This window comes from Bubalus kerabau, chromosome 18, assembly GCF_029407905.1.
Source record: "Bubalus kerabau isolate K-KA32 ecotype Philippines breed swamp buffalo chromosome 18, PCC_UOA_SB_1v2, whole genome shotgun sequence".
NCBI lineage: Eukaryota > Metazoa > Chordata > Mammalia > Artiodactyla > Bovidae > Bubalus > Bubalus kerabau.
In genome coordinates this window covers 23,842,901-23,843,861 of record NC_073641.1, presented here as the reverse complement: position 1 = coordinate 23,843,861, position 961 = coordinate 23,842,901, and the positions used below count along the sequence as shown (strand labels likewise).

The 961-nt window shown below is 52.4% G+C and overlaps 1 protein-coding gene across 1 annotated transcript; it reads right to left on the bottom strand.

Moving 5' to 3' along the window:
• Positions 1-220: 220 nt before the first annotated feature.
• Positions 221-658, bottom strand: LOC129633307 (stathmin-like). The gene has a single exon (XM_055555231.1). The coding sequence runs from the start codon at positions 650-652 to the stop codon at positions 221-223; it is 432 nt and encodes a 143-aa protein (XP_055411206.1). The 5' UTR covers positions 653-658.
• Between the last annotated feature and the right edge of the window lie 303 nt (positions 659-961).

Genomic DNA, 961 nt, shown 5'->3' with positions numbered 1-961 from the left:
ATGGCTACATTAGAAAGACTTCAACACTTTAGAAAAAGAGTAAAACACTTTTCGTTTCTCCCCTTTAGCCCCTAAAACAACATCATACCGTCTGGATCTACTTATACAGTCCTACATCAGCTTCTAGAATATTTGTCAGGAGGGCAAAAGTAAAAGGACACTGGCCAGTACAGTCTTTGGATATTTAGGAAGGGGAGGGGGAGAAAGTTCTCAGAACAAGTTAGTCGGCTTCAGTCTCATCAGCAGGATCTTTGGATTCTTTGTTCTTCCGCACTTCTTCAATGTGCTTGTCCTTCAGCGTGGCGGCCATCTGCGCCTCTCGGTTCTCTTTGTTGGCCTCCATCTTGTGGGTCAGCTTCTCTTCCGCCATTTTACTGAAGTTGTTGTTCTCCTCTATCGCTTTCTGAAGCACTTCTTTCTCACGCTCCCCTTTCTCAGCAAGCTGCTTCAAGACTTCAGCTTCATGGGACTTGCGTCTTTCTTCTGCAGCTTCTAATTTCTTCTGAATTTCCTCCAGGGAAAGATCCTTCTTGAGAGGGGAAAGGGGAAATTCTGGGACAGATTCTTTTGATCGAGGGCTGAGGATCAGCTCAAAAGCCTGGCCTGAGGAACGCTTCTCCAGTTCCTTCACCTGGATATCAGAAGAAGCCATGGTGAAGAGAAGACAAGAGACTGGCAGTGTACCCTACAGGATTCACTGGCAAGGAAAACCCTCTTTTCTTTGCTCCCAGTCTTCTGCCACCCAAAGCTGTCCGAGCCCGTGGGCCGAGAGGACTGGACAGCTCTCGTGGGGGTGTCAGCCTTCCGTGGGCAGCCTCACGAACACTGGCGGGGGCGCTGCCCTTTCCGGCCCGCAGTCTGGCCCTCAGGTTGCTCCCTGGGGGCGCTGCCCCGCCCCTGCAAACAATGGGGACCCCAGCGGGGCCGCGCCTGCAGGGGGGCAGGGGAGGGTGGGCCTACG